General features: G+C 55.9%; 1 protein-coding gene across 9 annotated transcripts in view; it reads right to left on the reverse strand.

Annotated features, from left to right (window-relative positions):
• Window positions 1-549: 549 nt before the first annotated feature.
• CACNA1E (calcium voltage-gated channel subunit alpha1 E) overlaps window positions 550-15,924 on the reverse strand; it is a 129,691-nt gene continuing 114,316 nt past the window's right edge. For 2 of the 9 annotated variants that reach the window (XM_048312163.1, XM_048312159.1), the window contains 10 exons: window positions 14,677-14,773; window positions 8,867-8,972; window positions 7,357-7,464; window positions 6,762-6,862; window positions 6,385-6,491; window positions 5,673-5,781; window positions 4,082-4,210; window positions 2,445-2,625; window positions 2,164-2,354; window positions 550-1,251 (listed from right to left, as the gene is read on the reverse strand). In XM_048312163.1, the coding sequence (XP_048168120.1) occupies window positions 712-1,251; window positions 2,164-2,354; window positions 2,445-2,625; window positions 4,082-4,210; window positions 5,673-5,781; window positions 6,385-6,491; window positions 6,762-6,862; window positions 7,357-7,464; window positions 8,867-8,972; window positions 14,677-14,773 (1,669 nt within the window). In that variant the 3' untranslated portion in view covers window positions 550-711. Of the gene's footprint in view, window positions 1,252-2,163; window positions 2,355-2,444; window positions 2,626-4,081; window positions 4,211-5,672; window positions 5,782-6,384; window positions 6,492-6,761; window positions 6,863-7,356; window positions 7,465-8,866; window positions 9,035-10,665; window positions 10,763-14,676; window positions 14,774-15,924 lie in introns of those variants that run through there. The other 7 variants (XM_048312162.1, XM_048312161.1, XM_048312168.1 and 4 more) reach the window with 4 other exon arrangements.

Genomic DNA, 15,924 nt, shown 5'->3' on the forward strand with positions numbered 1-15,924 from the left:
ATATAAATAAATATATGTCGGTGGGAGACAGGATACATTCGGCAGCACTGAGCCCCCCAACCCCAGTACAAACCAGTTTTCCCTCCTCTGGCAGGCAGAGCTGCTCTGGTCTGTCTGGGTGCATCCCAACCCCTCATCCCCTGCACCCCGCCGTCACATCTTGCCCCTTTTCCAGGCAGGATGAGACCCTGAGGGAGGGTAATTCAAAGCCACAGCAGCAACAAGTCCAAGCAACAGAGCAAAGGGGGCCCCTTGCATCCCTTTGCTGGGACTCTCCGGCCATAGGAAGCAAAAAACCATCGGGATGAGCTTTCCCGGGGGTCCGTCTTGGGGCAGGGAGAGGTGCTGCGGCCGGGGGGGGGGGTGCTCTCCCTTGTCCCCCAGCACACAAGCTCGGCCGGGCTGCTCTGCCGCCCATCAAATGCTTCTCTGTGCAGAAAAAAAAAGTGATAGTAATAAATGAAAGTCGACAGATTTTAATTTTTTTTTTGCACAAAGACCTTTTTTTCGTTTCTTTTCTTTTTTCTGTTTTTTTTTTTTTTTCTTTTCCTTTCCCCTCCATTCCGGTCGGTTTGGATTTTTTTCTTTTTTCTCCTTTTCCCCTGCGTTTGCTTTTGGTTGAGTTTCATTCCCAGGCGTGGCGAAGAGCATGCATTGGAGAGGGGCAGGGCGGGGGGCAGCCGAGGTGGGGTCGGGTCGGGGGGGCAGCTTCTAGCACTTGTCGTCTTCCTCGGTGTCGCTGAGCACGTCGATGCTGGCCCCGCACATGACGCCCTGCGCTGCCCCTCGCCGCCGCCGCCGGTAGTGCCCATTGGGCATCTGCCAGCTGTGCCGCAGCGGCGGCGCCGAGCCGATGGTGTTGGAGCGGCCGAGGCTGGTGGCCACGGCCGCCTCGAAGGTGAGCGTCTCCTCCTCACCGCAGTCTGAGGCGTGCGAGTCGTCGTGCAGCGCCAGGTAGGGCTCCGAGATGTAGCGCTGCGGGGTGGACTGCCGGCTCTGCTTCCCCGCCGGGGAGCTGGAAGACTCGGCCGGGCCGGCCGTGTTGGGATCCAGGGTGGAGGAGAGGAGCGGCGAGCCCCCCTCGCTCTCGTCGGCGGGCGGAGAGGTGTCCCCGGCGTGCCGCAGCATGGAGGCGTAGGACAGGAGGGGGCGCGGCTTGGGGGGCACCGGCGGCAGCTGGCGGCGGCCTCGCCGGGGCGTGCTGGTGTCCGAGATGGAGGGGATGGAGCTTTCGCTCAGGGAGCCCATGCCCTGCAACGCATCGGGACACGCTGTGCAGGGGCAACAGGCAGCACCACACCACACACCCGCCCTCCCCACCCTGGGCTCCCCGTAGAATCCTCCCTCCTGAATGGAGGATTCTGCCCCATCCCTGCCTCGGGGTCTGCCCCAGGGAACAGGACGATGCCTGCTGAGGGCAGAGCTCATCGTGGTCTGCAGCTTCCTCACAAAGGGAAGCTGAGGGGCAGGCACTGATCTCTGCGGTGACCAGTAACAGGACCCAAGGGAACAGCATGAAGCTGTGTCAGGGGAGCTTTAGGTTGGATATTAGGAAAAGGCTCTTCACTCAGATGGTGGTCAGGCATTGGAAAAGGCTCCCCAGGGAAGCGGTCACAGCACCAGCCTGACAGAGCTCAAGAAGCATTCAGACAATGCTCTCAGGCATACGGTGGGATTCTTGAGGCTGTCCTGTTCAGGGCCAAGAGTTGGACTTCGATGATCCCTGTGCTCTGTTCCAACTCAAGATATTCTATGATTCCATGCTTTTGGTGGTCAAAAGCAAAAAGCACCCCCAAACCTGGTGAAGGAAGAGCTGATAGCTCGCCAGCTGCTGCTCTCCGTGGGTGACATCTCCATGGATGGCTTCAAGCCCACTCAAGGTTTGAGTGGCACTTCCAGGTGTTGCTGGGACACCTTGACCTTGGCAGGGAGTGGATGCCGTAGTGGCAAGAGGATCAGCATTAGATCCACCCCTGTCCCCAAATGCTCTGCAGGGTGCCCGAGCAGCCCCAACCTGGGCAGCTCACAGGGGGACACAGACGTGCCACAAGCAAGAGATGAGACGGTTCAGAGCTCCCAGAATTGGGGCTTATCTTCCTGGTTTTGGCAAGGAGCTTTTTCTGTGTTTCCCTTTGTGCTTAGGAAGGGGTCTCTGTCACCTACCTGCCTGCTGGGTGTCTGTGACCTGCCCTCGCTGGGTGACCGGGACTCGCGCCGCCGCTCCGGTGACTCCTCATGTGCCTGGGGACTCCTCTCCTCAGAGTTGCAGCGGGAGATGTCAGGGGACAGCAGGTGCTTGCGCTCTTTGGATCGGCCCCGCTCCCTGCCCGAGCGGTGCCCCTCGGACCGGTGGCCTGAAAGACGCCCACGTCAGTCCCCACCAAACCCTCTGCAGCATCAGGGAATGCTCAGCTGGAGGGTTTTTTGGGGATTTTTGGGCTCACCCGAGTCAGCATTGAGGCGCCGGGCGGACAGCTGGAGCGAGGAGTGGTAGCTGCGCCGGCGGGACTTGTAGGTGTTCTCGCTGCTGCGCTCCATGGAGAACTCATCCAGCCAGGAGCTGTTGGGCCGCTTGTCCCGGATGGTGGAGAACGATCTCCGCATGGAGCTGGTGTCTGTCACCACCTGCAAGCAACCCCGGCCAGCCGGGGACAGCATTAGCACCAGGCAGGGCTGGAGGCCTCAGCAGTCAAGAATGACCAGTTCACCCCCACCACGGGGATCACCACCCTGTGGGATGGGGAGATATGGGGTGGGGGGCAGCCAGCCCAAGAACAGCCCCCCCAGATAATCTCTGCACAAATCAGGGGTGGGAGGAGAGCGGGGTTTAGCCTTGGTGCTCGTGGGCTCCCCTTCCCCGGCCGGCTGGAGCTGTGCTGCGCAAGCAAAGCCAGGGCCCAGATCCAAGCCCAGGCGCTGGGGGGAGAGCAGCAGCACCTCCCCCTGTGTGTGGGGCCATGGAGGGTACCAGACCATTGCCCCCAAGGTTGCTTCCCCAGCATCCCTCCCCGCCTGGAAAACAGGGTCAAGAGGAGCAATCATTGTAAAGATTACTGACAGAGAGGGGTCCTCCAGTGCCCCTCACTCTGTGTTCATTTTTCCAGCTGCCACCACTTTTCCACACGCCTCCCTACTCTTCCTTTATTCCCACATCCCCATCCCTTTCCCTTGCACTCATTCCCTATCTCCCCGCTCACGCCGTTGCTTTATCTTCCCTTTCCTTTTCCTTCTCCCTCACATGCTTCTCCTTCCTACTCTCTCCCCTCATTCCAGCCTGTGTTTTCACATATTACGGGGAAAACATCACCTCCTCCCATACTTCCTTTGCTTTATTCTAGCAGCTCTTTGCTGCTGCAGCCTCAGGCTGTTCTCCATCTCCTCTGACCTTTCCTGCTCCCATCCCCTCCTTCTGGTCATCTCCTTTGCTGCTGAATGGCCAAGAAAGCCCATGAGACAAAGGCTCCCTTTTTCTTCACACCCCCGCAAAGTGCCACACTAGGACTTGGTGCCTGCACCAGCACCTCTGTGAGAAAGCAGACCCAGAGACTTCACAGCAACACCAAACCCCAAAAAACATCTGTGTCTTGGTGGAGGCTGAGCACGGGACAGAACAACAGAAAAACTAGGCAGACAGATGAGGAGGTGAGATGCGGCCTGGGTTCCCCTGGACAGACAGAGAAGTGCATGTGTTGGGACAATGGGAAAGGACAGAGGCGTTTAATCACCTGTGGTCATCTGACAGCTGAGCTGGGGCTCCTCAAACCTCAGCCAGTGCCCAGGGCTGGAGGAAAGGAGGGGGCATCCCACCATGGGGGGAACCTGCTGCCTCCATGGTCCTGCTCCACACCATGGACCTCCCCTGTGAGCCAGGAGATGGATCCCCCAGGCTGCTCCCTGTTGCCAGTGTTCCCCTTTTAGGGGAACAGCAGCTCTCCTACTTGTGCAGCGCCCCAAAGAATGGGAGAAGCTCCAATATCGGGATGCTGGGGATGCCACAGGGCTCAGCAAAGGGAGAATCCCCATTGTTACCTGGCAGGCTTTGATCAGACCCAGCACCTGTGGGGGCTTTGCTTGGTTTTACCTGGGGATCCACAGTGAGACGAGGCATGGAGGAGGCCCTCCCAGAGACAGCATGGTCCTGAGTGTCCACGGGAAGGTAGCTGCCACGGTTAGAGGGCTGCACTCTTTGAAACTCCCTAACCTCTGGCTCCTGGAAATAAACACACAGCCAAGCTCTTGGGATGGGCTTGGAACAGGGCAGCATGCTGCTTCGGCCCTCTTGGCAGGGGACAGCCCTGCTTGCTCAGCCAGGGGCAGAGTTTAAGTTGGCCAAAAACAGGTGGTAAAACACTGGCACAGGTTGCCCAGAGAGGTGGTGGATGCTCCCTCCCTGGAAGTGTTCAAGGCCAGGTGGGATGGGGCTCTGAGCAACCTGAGCTAGTTGAAGATGTTCCTGCTCATGGCAGGAGGGTTGGAACTAGATGAGCTTTAAAAGGTCCCATCCAACCCAAACTATTCAATGATTCTATAAAAAACAGAGTCTAAGCCATTAGAATTCATCACATTGCCATTGAAAAATACTCTTCAGTTCACAGTCCCCAGGGGAGCCCTGATGTGGTGCTTCAGGCTTGCCTGATGGCCAGCTGCCCTTGCACCTCTAACAGCGACAGTGGAAACCCTGCCTGGGTCTGGGGGACACCCTGCTTGCCCAGGGTTTAGCTCCTTCTTTTGCCAGGAGGGGACAAACGGATGGGATTTTGTCTCTGACCCTGCTTCAAAAGCTTCCTGGCCACATCCCTGTTAAAAGAGCACATGCTGCCAACACCGCTTATGTGCTTTGGTTAATTCCCAGTTTCGGGGACTCCGTGGATGTTCATGTTCACTCATGGTGTTGAGGAGATGGGCACGGAGTGACCCTGGAGGTCACTAGAAGGTGACTTTATGGGGGAGGGGGGAGTCTGATCTGCCACCTGCCCATGTGGCTGGGGTGGCCGAGGCAGGAGATGCGTGCCTGTGTCATACACAGGTGACACAGAGCTACAGACCCTGGGGACACGGACTGGGCTGGAGACGCACAGTGGTACAACACTGCGTCAGGTGGTGCAGGAACGCACACACAGACATGGAGATATATAGAGAGATGTGTGATATATATAGATATGTGATATATATAAATATGTAATATATATATATATACACACACAGACAGACATGCCAGCATGTGTGTAAGGCCAGAGAGGGCTGCTCCTGCTGGAGACAGTTTAACAGCTTGGCTGGGGACTGGGGACACCACCACTGACAACAAAATGGACACGAATCCAAAAACATCAGATACCATCACTCAGCACGGGGTAACCCACTGAAATGAGTGCTCAGTGGAAAAAAAAGCCTGTGGAGAGAAGGATATTTTACTGCAGGACATTGGTCATGGTTCTCGCCCCAAAAGCACTTGTGCTGCCTGGCCCCACGGACCAGGGCAGGTCCAGGGAGGGCTTTGTCCCCAGTGCCAGAGGCGAGGGGCAGAGCCCCAGCTGGAGGACATCAGGGACACCTGTCCCCTGTTTTGGATGCGTGCATGACCCAGCAGCTGCCATCCCTGTGCTGTGCTCACTTCTCACACCTCCCCGTGCCCACCAGTGCTGGGACTGCAGAGGAGCAGTGCATGACTTTACCAGAGACTGGTGCTCCTGGAACTGCTCGTGAGCCGGATCCATGCACGCCAGCTGGAAGATCTCCTGTGGTGAGAGTGGGCTCAGCGAGGGGAACCCACCTCGGCTGCTCCTGCAAACACAGCCCAGCTTTAGGGAGGCCACAGGTTGGGTGCTGCCATCGCTGGGATCACCCCTCCAGCAGCTCAGAGCTGGGGAGCCCCATGCCTGCCCCCCAGGTTGTTGAGACCCCACGTTTGAGACAAACATCATGGTCCCTGCAGAGCTGAAGTGGTGCCCAGGCACGAGAGGACACCAGTGCCCCGAGTCTCGCAGCAGCATTGGGACATCCCAAGAGTAGTGACAGAAACCCCTATCACCTCAATCCCACCAGCCAGGGTGCTGGAATCCCCCACTGACCCTGCACCACCCACTGCCCAACAGCTCCTGGGCTTCAGCTTCACCCCAGACCCTCCTAGGTAAGAGTGCCAGGATGATCCTGCGGGAGGAGTATCCACAGACCCCAGTCATCCCCCTTTGCCACCTCTGCTCCTGCTGGTGATGCTGACACACACCAGGTACCTGGAATCCTGCAAAAACTTTGTTCCGGGAGAATTTTCCCCGCTCCCAGCAGCAATTTAACCCTCGCTGCAGCCCAGTGCCAGCTCCAAGAAAGAAACAAGGGCTATCACAAGAAAAGTGGCAGGATCGCCCCTCTTCTCCAGGCAGTACTCACAGGCCCGAGAGGGTGTCCTGCTGGAGGTACGGCAGAGCCTTGGCGTTGGAGATGATTTCCTGTGGCAGAGAGGACGGCTCCATGCGCTGGAACATGGGGGCGTTTTTCTGCATTGGAGAAAGGAAGAAACTGAGCCTGCAGGAAATGTGGATGAACATCCAGTGCTTCACCAACCAAGCTCCCACCACTCAGAAAGAGGACACCGTGCTTATGTTCCCTGTCAGGGACTGAGGACAAACACAGACATGCCTTGTAGCCCCCAAAGGCCAGCCTGCACCATCATTTTCATCCCAGGTGGCTGCACATTTGGGTTGGGAGGTGATGGGAAGCAGTGAGGATGATCTGAACATCCCTGTCCTGCCTTTGCTGAGCCTCACCTGCTCCTCCAGCTGCTGCCGCTGCTTCTTTGCCTTGCTCTGCTTGTAGTAATCCATGATCATCATGGCTGCATATATTTTCCCAACAGTCAGGTCAGAGTCTGGGAGCGTGAGAGGGAACAAAGTGGGGTCACTTGTGTTATAAGAGAAGACACCAACATGAAGCTTGGGAAGAGCCCTGCTGTGGGATACCCTGGTGACCCTCAGACTCTTCCCACCATTCCAAAAGAGAGAGTGCTGAGCACCCAGACACTCCCCATGGAGATAAAATAGGTGAAGATGGCTTGAAATCATCATCCTAAGCCACCAAGGCACATGTCCTCATCACATTATCAGCTGTGCTCAGCCTCCCTCCCCGCTGTGCTCCAGAGAGGATTTACAGGAGACTGTGGCTTTGGCAGGAGTAGATTCCTGAAAACTGGGTGATTTTCCAGCGAGTTCACAAGCAGCCAAGCAGAACAAGGCAGAACAAACCCTTTCCCCACTTCTCCCTGAGCTGGGGATGGGTCTGGCCAGTCCCCACCTCCCTTTCGGAAGAAGTTGCTGTGGGGATGAGGGGAATTTGAAAGCAATGACAGCCCCCCCAGAGACTCACTTTTTGGCATGGGTACCAACAGGTCAAGCATCTTCTGGGACAGGTGAGGCCAAATGGTCAGGATCTCCTTTTGAAGCTCGGAGTCCAACTGCTGCCAATCTGCACCACCTTCAACAGCAGGGGGCAAAAATGGCCCACACATATAAAGCCCTGGCACCAGGACCCAACCAATCCCTCTTTCCCATCCTGAAGTGAGGTTCACAAGCAGCATCCATCTCTCTGGGTTGGGAGGGCCATCTTGCACCAGCGAGCCTGGTCTTCTGCTCCCACAGGGAAACTTTCCTACCATCCCTTCCATATGTGCCTCCATCTCCCCATCCCCTGCCCTCCCACTCAAAGCTGCCACCTTCAAGCTTGCCTTGGGTCCGTCTCTGCAGCTCCAATCCTACTCCAGCCCACACACACCTGCTGCTGCCCCACTTTCTTTTTGCTGGTGAGCAGATCATGTGCTGGTGGAAGAGCAGCTCCACTTGGTAAATCCTGAGACACTTGGAGAGGCTGTGCATGGAGAGCAGAGCTCTCTGGCCAGGGGTTTGCTGAGCTTAGGAAGCCCCAGGTTCGTCAGAAGCTGTCAACATGCCCCAACAGAGTCACCCCAAGCCCAGGGAAATTTGGGTGAGCTGTGGGAGACCCAGGTTCAAATCTCTGCTTTGTCTAGAGGGGCCTGAACCCATCATTGTCTGAGCACTGGCCTTTGGCTGATGTCTTGCCCTGGGCTGGGTTTTCTTCCAATAGCGGAGCTGTTCCCAGGGGATGTTTTATTGAAAATGCCATGTTTCTGCAGGAAGTTTTTGGTCTGATGAATCACAGCCCTTCCAGCAACAACAACAAAGCAGGTTTTCCTGATCTGAACATTTTATCTTCCCTGAGAGAGAGGTTTCTTTTCCCCACAGCCTAAGGAAGCCAAGCACACATTTTCCATCCTTGGTTTGGCTTTGTACATGGGGAGGAAGGAGAATTCTCTTTCTCCTCCTTTACACAGTGGACATCAAGCTGTTTCTTTTCTCTAGAAACAGCTTCTAGTGAAGAAGCTGTTTCTACCTCTTCCCTAAAGAAATAGATTTTTTTTTAACAGAAAGTGGCAGAAATTTGCCTGTTCAAGGTAATTCCTCCCCTCCACGTGCATCCAGGCTCTGGGCAGCCAATCCCAAAGTGGCTGTGAGGTCCTCAGCCTGGCCAAAGAGAAAGAGGCTTTTTGCAAGGTGATAGGGCAAGGAAGAAGGATTTTAAGCTGAGTGAGGGTAGATTGAGATTGGATGTTAGGAGGAAATTCAGAAGGTGGTGAGGCCCTGGCACAGGCTGCCCAGAGAAGCTGTGGATGCACCATCCCTGGAAGTGTTCAAGGCCAGCTTGGATGGGTGGTGGAAGGTGTTCCTGCCCATGGCGGGGGGGGGGAACAAGATGATCTTTAAGGCTTTTTCCAACACAAACCATTCTGGGATTCTACGAAAGGACGATGGTCACTCTGGCAACCCTGCTGGCTCTGTCCCCTCTCTGTGGCAGCCTTTACCTTTGGCAATTTTGATGTCCAAGGCCGTGCGGATCAGCGCCATGAGGGTAGAGGTGAAGTGGACTGTCATGTCCTCGGCCACGGGCATGTTCATCAGCACCAGTCTCTGCGCAAGAGAGAGAAGAAAACAGCGGACGGAAAACAATATCGAAAAACACATCGACCAGGCTGGAGGAAAAGAAATTAAACATTAAACAAAAGGGGAAAAAAATAATAAAAATTAAAAAAAAAAAAAATAAAAAGCAACAAAGAGTGTCAAAACAGCACAGCCAAAAAAGAAGGGCAAGGATCACCCCACCGCCCCCCCACCTCCCCGGCTCCTTCCACCCCAGGACACCGGCTCACTGCCTTCCAGGACTCCTCCTGCACCCCAGGAACGGCCCCTGAGCCCCGCTCCCCACAGCACCGGGGCTGCCACAGCACCCCCTGGCACTTTTGGGAAGACACACCTGATCCATCAGGGATGCGGGCATGTGGGATGTGTGGGAAGGGGCTCAGGTTTCCATTCCCGGGTGGTTTGGCTTTCCAGCTCTCAACCCTTCCCACCTGGGGCAGGGGAGAGGAGGGTCCCTAACCTTCAGGGACTTCAGATTGGCTGGATTCCTCTAGCATGCTACATCCTGGCACTCCCTTTTTGCGTCTTTCAGAGATGAAGTTTGCCAGCACATGCAGGGGGTCCAAATTATCCATGGGTGGGGAAGGGAAAGGAAGGGAAGGGGAGGGTGGAAAAAGTGCAGGAGGAAAGAGAAAAGGGCAACCAAGGCAGGTTAGATACGCCATGCTCCTTCCCCACCCTGGGCAGGCGGGGTGCAAACTGAAGTGACCAGATCCACTTTCCAGAGAGTATATTTTGCTTTGTGAATACCTTGGGTCAGCCCTTCCCTGCCCATTCCTTTTCACCCAGCTCCTCATGTCCCTTTCCTGCTTTCAAGCCTCCCTTTTTCCCCTGGAAAAGAGTGATGGTGGATGTATGCTTGTGTGAACAAACACGTGAGAGCCGGAGAGGGTGGAAGCATGTTCAGAAGTGTGCAGGAATCCCCTTGTGCAAACCCTGCTAAAAGGGCTGCAGCAGCCCATGGCCAAGAAAAACTCTGATTTCCTCCTGGACAACAGATCCTCCTGTAGCTCTGGGTCTTATCCTGGCAGCTGCTGGCCCCCAGAAAGTCCTGCAGCTCCCATGGCATGTCCTCCATGGCTTCCCATGCTCCTGATCCATGCCAACACAGCCAGGAGCGGGGAGCTGACTGACAGCCACCACTCCAGGTGGGACAACTCAGAGATGCCTTTGGAAGGCACCTGGCTTTGCCTTGCACAAGCCATCCCTGGGATAGCCCGTGCTGATGTTCCTGGCTCCTCACACACAGCAGGCCTGCTCCTATGGGATTTGGGATTTGTCCTCACTGCCCAGCTGTTTCCTATCTCCATGGGCTTCTGCACCATCTGCGATGAGGGTGGTTCCAAGCCGCTGGGGATGAACTCCTAAGGACACCTCACTCTCCTAACTGTGCTACAGGGTTGCCCCTCACCTTACCTCCTCCAGCCCTCCCACTTCCACACTATTGCTGATCCTGACCCTCCTTTTCCCCTGGGAGCTGCAAGTGACCATGGCAGCATCACGTGTGTGGGCAGTGGAGACTAGCCAGCGTGGTCAGGGCTCTTGTGGGCACACCGGGCTCCCCAGGAGTGAGCCAAACACATGTTGGACACCCCAACAACTCCCCGGCTCCCCGGTCCCACCTCCCACAGGTGCCCCGGCTCCTGCTAGGCTCTAACCCCCAGAGAAGGAAGGGTTGATCTACCTTATAGGCCACTTTGGAAGGACATCTCTTGCCGAGGCCTAGCGGTGGTGACATAAGAGTCAGCATTTCATACATCTCAGTGTAATGGATTCGGCCACTGCTCATGGAGGGGGAAGGGGAGGGAGGGAGATGCAGAGAGAGGAGGCATTCCCAGAGAGCAGAAAAACGTACAAACGAAAAATAGTACAGGAAAAACAGGAGAGAAAAAAAACAAACGGACAAACAGGAAAAGAACAGGAAACCCGTTAATCAAGGCAAATCATACATGAGAGACTGTCCTGATGTGGATTTATAGCACTGCTCACACAGACCCAGGAATGCTGGCAGAAAGCAACTCACCCCTCTCCTCTCTGCTGCTGGCCTCAAGTGCCTGTCTCGCTACCAGCCTGGGACAACACCTCTGGTCTCAACCCCTCTCCTAAAGCCCTCCAGCAGCCCCCACCTTGTCCCACAGGTTCCAGGGCTGTGTGCGAGTGGTATAAATCAGATACACGGCACTCGAGCCATGGGTTATTTGAGATAAGGGTGGTTCGCACCACGGTGCTCTGTGGCCTCCGGAGTGTCTTCCCTCCCGGGGGTGCCTGGTATCGCTTGGCATGGCCACCTAACCCATAGCCAAAGGCTGTGTATCCCCAGCTCGTGGGGTCTATGCAATTGGGAGGCAGCATCTTGCATAGAAGGCAGTGGGCCAGGGTCACTTGTCAAAGGAAGATGCCCAGTTGCTTCCGTCTGGCTCTGCGGATGGACCACTTTCCCACCATGCACCAGTGCAAAAGGCATGCTGAATCGGCTGGAAAAAAAAACCGGGAGGAAAAGTTGGGCATGCCATGCTCCCGCCCTGGCTCTCTCCCACATGCGGCTGCAAGTTCCACCAGGTTGGAGTTTAAAGAGTCTCAGCAGAGGCAGCTGTTTGGGCCTTCCAACATTGGGGTTCGTTTGGGTTTCCCACGGGAGCAGGCAGGGTGGGACCCACCCCCCCCCTCGCACTCCTCTGCTCCGTAAGGACCTGCCTAGGTTTGCTGAGCAAAGAATGCTACCAAAAACGGGCCACCCGGTGCTGCCCTCTACCAGGCTGGGATAGCTGGGCTGTGTCTGCCTCTCTCTGCGCATCCACATCTCCCAGGGATGCTGGGCTTGGCCACCTCTTCTTCCGCTCCTTCCAGGCTCCCAGTCTGCACTGCAAGGTTCAGGATGGTCAGGGACAGGGCAACCTCGTGACAAAAGACATCGATCCTCACAGCTGGAGAGGAGCCCATCTCAGCTGGGGTGCCCTGGGAGAGAGGGCACTGCTGAAAACTTAAGCATGCCCACAGGATCTTGGCTTCTCCCCTAGAATGTGCTCAGAGCAGCATGGAAAGGGGAGATGAGATCTCCTCTTCTCAGCGTTTGGAAGCAGCCCCCTGGTCAAAAAGGCCCCTACCGAGATAAGTCCTGACACTTCAGATGTGAACAGACCTGGTGACAGGAGCTGTTTGGGGTGCAGGCACAGAACACGCTGGGCCAGTCACACCCAAAAGATGATTGATAAGAACACTGGAGAATGATAAGCAGGATGATCACGAGGAAATATCCAGGAGTCCATAAGCAGCACCTTGTCAGAGCTGGATGTGCAACAACTCAGGGTGAGATGACTAAAATTTTCATGTATGAATTCAATGCACAAAAGGAAGCAAGACAGTGATCTTCCACCCATCCTTCCTGGCAGGGGTAATTTTGGGGAACCCAGCACACAACAGCCAGTACCTTTCATACTGAGGGAGGAATGGATTCCATGAAAGGAAGAGTTTGCGTCAGTGACCAAGATGGATCATGTGAGAACTGCACACTTTGCTGCTCCTCAAAGCAGAGATCTTGGAGCTTTCTGAGCAGCACAGCTGTGCCCAGACACCACTTCCCCAGGGAGTGAAGCACAGGCAGGCATGTGGAATGACATCCATCTGAGCAGGATGGCTCCCAAGAGCTGGTCCAAGCACAGGCACATCCGGGATGGGGGATCTGACACATCTCTCCATGTCTGGACAGAGATGCGACCCATAGCTACAGCACAAGGTGGCCCGTAAAACCACCAGGGATTAATGGCTTGGCCCTGAGAGAACCCTGGGAGTGGCAGAGGAGGAAATGTGGGAGACAGGACATCTGTCCTCCTGTGGTTAGGAAATAAGTACTGTGCCACACAGGCTGTTAGGAAGGGAGCACCAGAACAGTGAGTGCTGTGAGAGTAGCTTCAGGAAGAGGTGATGTCCACAGGGATATCATCTGTGGAGCATTCACCTGACAGGCAGGGCAGGCTCACTGAACTGAAAGGTGAGCAAGATGGCTTGGCACCTTGGGATCTGGCAAGATGCAACAACCATATGGATTTTTTTTCATGTTCTGGGAACTGTTCTGGGGGAATAGGAACCCCTAAAAATCTCACGGTCTTGAAATATCTTCTGCACAGGGAGGAGGGGACCAAGGTAACACAAGGTAGAGATGGGGATGGTCTCCCCCACGGGACAACAGAAGCTGTTCTCAGTACTTCTTGCCTCTGCCTCCCCTTGAGTTTATCCACCTTCACTGCTCTGCCCATCCACAGTCAGCAGAAAGCCCAGATAGCTCCAGAGCTCCCTCTTCCTCGGAAGCATTACAGGTACTCATTTGAGCCCCAGGTGATCCAGCTTGGGAGAGCAGCATCTGCCAGTAGAGCCCTGTTGAGAAGGACCCACCACTCCTCCCAAAGGTGTCTTCTGCCTGCAGGGGCCTGGCAAGTGTCCTCAGCCAAGCTGCCATCTTTTGCCAGGGATGCAGCCGCAGCGAAGAGTGGAAAGACTCCAAGGAGCCCTTCCTGGAACAGATGAGCCATCTGAGATTCTTGCAAGAAGTCTCCTGTTCCTAAATACATCTTTCTATATGAGATGACCCATCATCCAGGCCTTGTCTTCTTTGTGCTGCTTTGCCTCTGGCAAAACCATCCCCATGTCCAGCTGTGGAGGGTGACCGAGCTGTGCCAGGGATGTCAGCTGGAAGAAAAGCCTTTCTGATGTTCCCAGAAGGAAGTAGTGACTACACCACACTGCACCAAGGAACCCTCCTCCTCTGCAGAGGCAAGAGCAAGGGCTGGGGTTGTCTGAGCTTCCCTGGTACACCTCAGATGCCGTGAGGGATGCAGAAGGAAGAGCAAGCTCTGTGATTCATCCTTTCATGCCATAGGCACAGACAGAGGTGTCATGACACCTCAGGGAACGTGGCAGGTGCAGGATTTTGCTCAACTGTCACCCCAAAATAAAATTTAAAAAAAAAACCTGCAAGTCAGAGAGACACAAGGAGACCAAATTGCTGCCCTGGACTCATGGTCAGCAGCCAGGAACTGAGCTCAAGGGAGAGGAGTTGTCAAGCTCCAGAAATGTGCCCTGGTGTCACCATCTCCCAGGCAGATGCAGCAAGCTATGTGCAAGACTTGCAAGAGTCCTGCTCCCCAGAGACATGGTTGTTTGTCCTCCAAAGTGCCACACTTGAGGAGAGGGTTGTTGGGTACAGCACAGCATCCCCCAGGGACAGGGGTCACCCTGGCCTCCTCATCCTCTCCCAGCCCTCACTGTCCAAAACAACAGCAAAGTCCCCGACATCCTCCAGCCTTTGCTCCCCCCTTCCCTCCTGAGAAGCAAACCCCATCTAGGCCCTCCCAAAAGCCTTGTTGTCCCATGTGAGGTGCTTTGAGAAGCTGAGTAGGGACAGTGGCATTTGGCCTGGTGCCCCTCGGGGCTCTCTGCACGGTGGAACTGGGGCGGGAGACTGGTTGGGGGCACAATTTGTCAAAACCCACCCCAGAAGGCTCTGAGCCCCCCCTGGCCCCACTGATGCCTCCCCTGGAGGGGAACAGCTGCTGGCTCTGGGAGGCAGTGGACCTCTTTAAACTCGAAGGAAAGCAACGTCAGGGTTCCCTGGGGAGGCGCGGTGGCAGTGGAGCGGGGGGAAGGAGGGGTGGATGGTGTGTCCCGTGGCCAGGTTGTGGCGGAGGACTGGGAGGCAAACCTTGCACGCCACCCTGTAGGGGCAGTTCTCTCCTAGGCCCAGAGGAGGCGAGATCACCCGTACTAATTTGTACATATCCTTATACGAGATCCTGCCGCTGCAAAGGAAGCACAGGTGGGTTAATAGGACACTGAGAGGGTGGAGGGGGGGATGGAGAGCTTAACGGGGGGATGCTGGGGCCATCTGTGGGGCAAGAGCCCCAGCAGAGCACAGCTCTTCTCCTTCTGGCTATATCAGACCCAGAGAGGAGAAAGCTGTGAGCGTCAGCTACTGCCTTTTCCACCATGAGAGCTGGCTCATATCTCCTCACACTGTCCCATCTTCACCCTGGAGAAGGACAGTTTTGGTGGTGGATGCCATCCCATCACCCTTCCTCATTGTGCCCCTGACCCCTGCGCCTGGTGGAGAGGGCTGGGATTTTAGACAGGGTGAGCCTGCAGCTTGGTTGGCTTCTGACCCATGGAGTTGTGCCCCATCACATCACCAGAGCCCCTGTCCTCACACAGCCAGCTCATCGAGACCCACAAGGTCCCAGTGAAGCTGGCAGCTGAGCCACTTGTGTCTCCAAGATCTGGGGAACCTGAGACAGGGAGGGATAATGTGACCAGCTGGTGGCTGTGGCACCTGGGGCTCTCAAGTCCAGTCCTGTGCTCCAACCACCAGCCCACGCTCTGCCGAGGGTGCACATTATTAGAAGCAAACCTTCCCAAACACACACCCCTTTTCTCCCATGGAAGCACATCTGCCCAGAGCCGGTGCAGCCATCCCAGGATATGGCCGTATCCTCCCGCACCACGGAAACAAGGAAGCAGCCGAGGCAGAGAGCTGGCAGGAGGGGGTGCAGGATGCTGAGCTCCCCACTCTGCTCCAGCCCAGAGCCCTTTGGGAAGTGGGACCGCGTGGGGTGGAAGTGCTGAGGTGCAGCTGCTGCAGCCTCCCGGGCATCCTTGGACAAGCTTGGAGGGAAACCACACAGGGAGGCAAAGAGCAGCATCACCGTCCTACCCAGTGCCTTTGCCTCTGGCTTCTCCTTGCTCTTCTCCCATCCCCTCTCCATCGCTGGCCAGAGATGAAGAACCAACAAGAACCCAACCATTTGGACAAAACCCATCCCGGCTCCCCCCTGGTGCTGGACGTTCTTCCCGTGAGAGCTCCGTGTGATGGTGACACTGTCAGGATGCAGCACTCTGCCCCACGCAGGCGGTGGGAGCTGTTGGGATGTACTCACCCGTTCCTCGCCCAGTACCG

This window comes from Corvus hawaiiensis, chromosome 9 (assembly GCF_020740725.1).
Source record: "Corvus hawaiiensis isolate bCorHaw1 chromosome 9, bCorHaw1.pri.cur, whole genome shotgun sequence".
In the NCBI taxonomy this organism is placed as follows: Eukaryota; Metazoa; Chordata; class Aves; order Passeriformes; family Corvidae; genus Corvus; species Corvus hawaiiensis.